Below are 765 nucleotides of genomic sequence, written 5' to 3'. Positions count from 1 at the left end.
GCTTCTCGTTTCATCTCCTCATTATATTTCTGCAGCTTCACCTTTGGTCTGAGATCATCCAGGTTAGGGTTTTCGGTTTCGTTTTTTTTTTTTTAATTTTTTTTTCCCCCCGCAGAAACTTGGAATGAAACCATTTCCTCAGTCTGAAAGGAGGGGGGCTGCTCTTCTCCCGGTGCAGCTGCACTCACAGAGCTGCAGAGTTTTGCCGGAGCAGCTGCAGCGCACGTGTGAGGCTGTTGGGAATCTGTGTAACGCCGATCCTTTTGGGGCTGTTGTCGTTCCTGCAGGCTACCGCTATGTGATCCTCGACATCCCTCTGCTCTTCGAGACCAAGAGGTTGACCAAGTTCATGAAGCACACCGTCCTGGTTTACTGGTAAGGGCCGCGAGCGCTGGGCCACCTCCCCGTCCCTCCGTGCCCCTCTCAGCGCCGCCCTCTGCCCCGCAGCGACCCGCAGACCCAGCTGGCACGGCTGAGGAAGAGGAGCGGGCTGTCCCAGGCTGAGGCCGAAGCTCGCATCGCCTCGCAGCTGCCGCTGGATGAGAAGCGCCGTTTGGCCACTCACGTCATCGACAACTCCGGCGACCGCGAGAGCACGCGCCAGCAGGTGCTGCGGCTGCACGCGAGGCTGGAGGATTCCCTGGACTTCCTGTGGGCACGGCTGGCGCTGGGGACGGCCGTGGCTGCGCTCGGAGGGCTGCTGTACCTCCTCCTCCAGCATTTCATCTCTTAATTCATCTTTTGGGGGTTTTTTCTTTTCTTTTC

The 765-nt window shown here is 58.3% G+C and overlaps 1 protein-coding gene across 1 annotated transcript; it reads left to right on the top strand.

The window, feature by feature from the left end:
* The first annotated feature begins 103 nt into the window (after positions 1–103).
* LOC100551282 (dephospho-CoA kinase domain-containing protein-like) lies at positions 104–759 on the top strand. The gene is made up of 2 exons (XM_010726513.3): positions 104–375; positions 448–759. The coding sequence occupies exons 1-2, from the start codon at positions 125–127 to the stop codon at positions 731–733; spliced, it is 537 nt and encodes a 178-aa protein (XP_010724815.2). The 5' UTR covers positions 104–124; the 3' UTR covers positions 734–759.
* Positions 760–765: the final 6 nt, after the last annotated feature.

This window comes from Meleagris gallopavo, unplaced genomic scaffold (genome assembly GCF_000146605.3).
Source record: "Meleagris gallopavo isolate NT-WF06-2002-E0010 breed Aviagen turkey brand Nicholas breeding stock unplaced genomic scaffold, Turkey_5.1 ChrUn_random_7180001829030, whole genome shotgun sequence".
Classification (NCBI taxonomy): Eukaryota; Metazoa; Chordata; class Aves; order Galliformes; family Phasianidae; genus Meleagris; species Meleagris gallopavo.
The sequence above is the reverse complement of the archived record's forward strand: the minus strand, read 5'-3'. Positions and strand labels throughout refer to the sequence as shown.

Coding starts and splice junctions, on each gene's coding strand:
- LOC100551282 (XM_010726513.3), top strand. CDS start 125: ATGAAACCATTTCCTCAGTCTGAAAGGAGGGGGGCTGCTCTTCTCCCG. Junction 376..447: donor CACACCGTCCTGGTTTACTG/GTAAGGGCCGCG, acceptor TCTGCCCCGCAG/CGACCCGCAGACCCAGCTGG.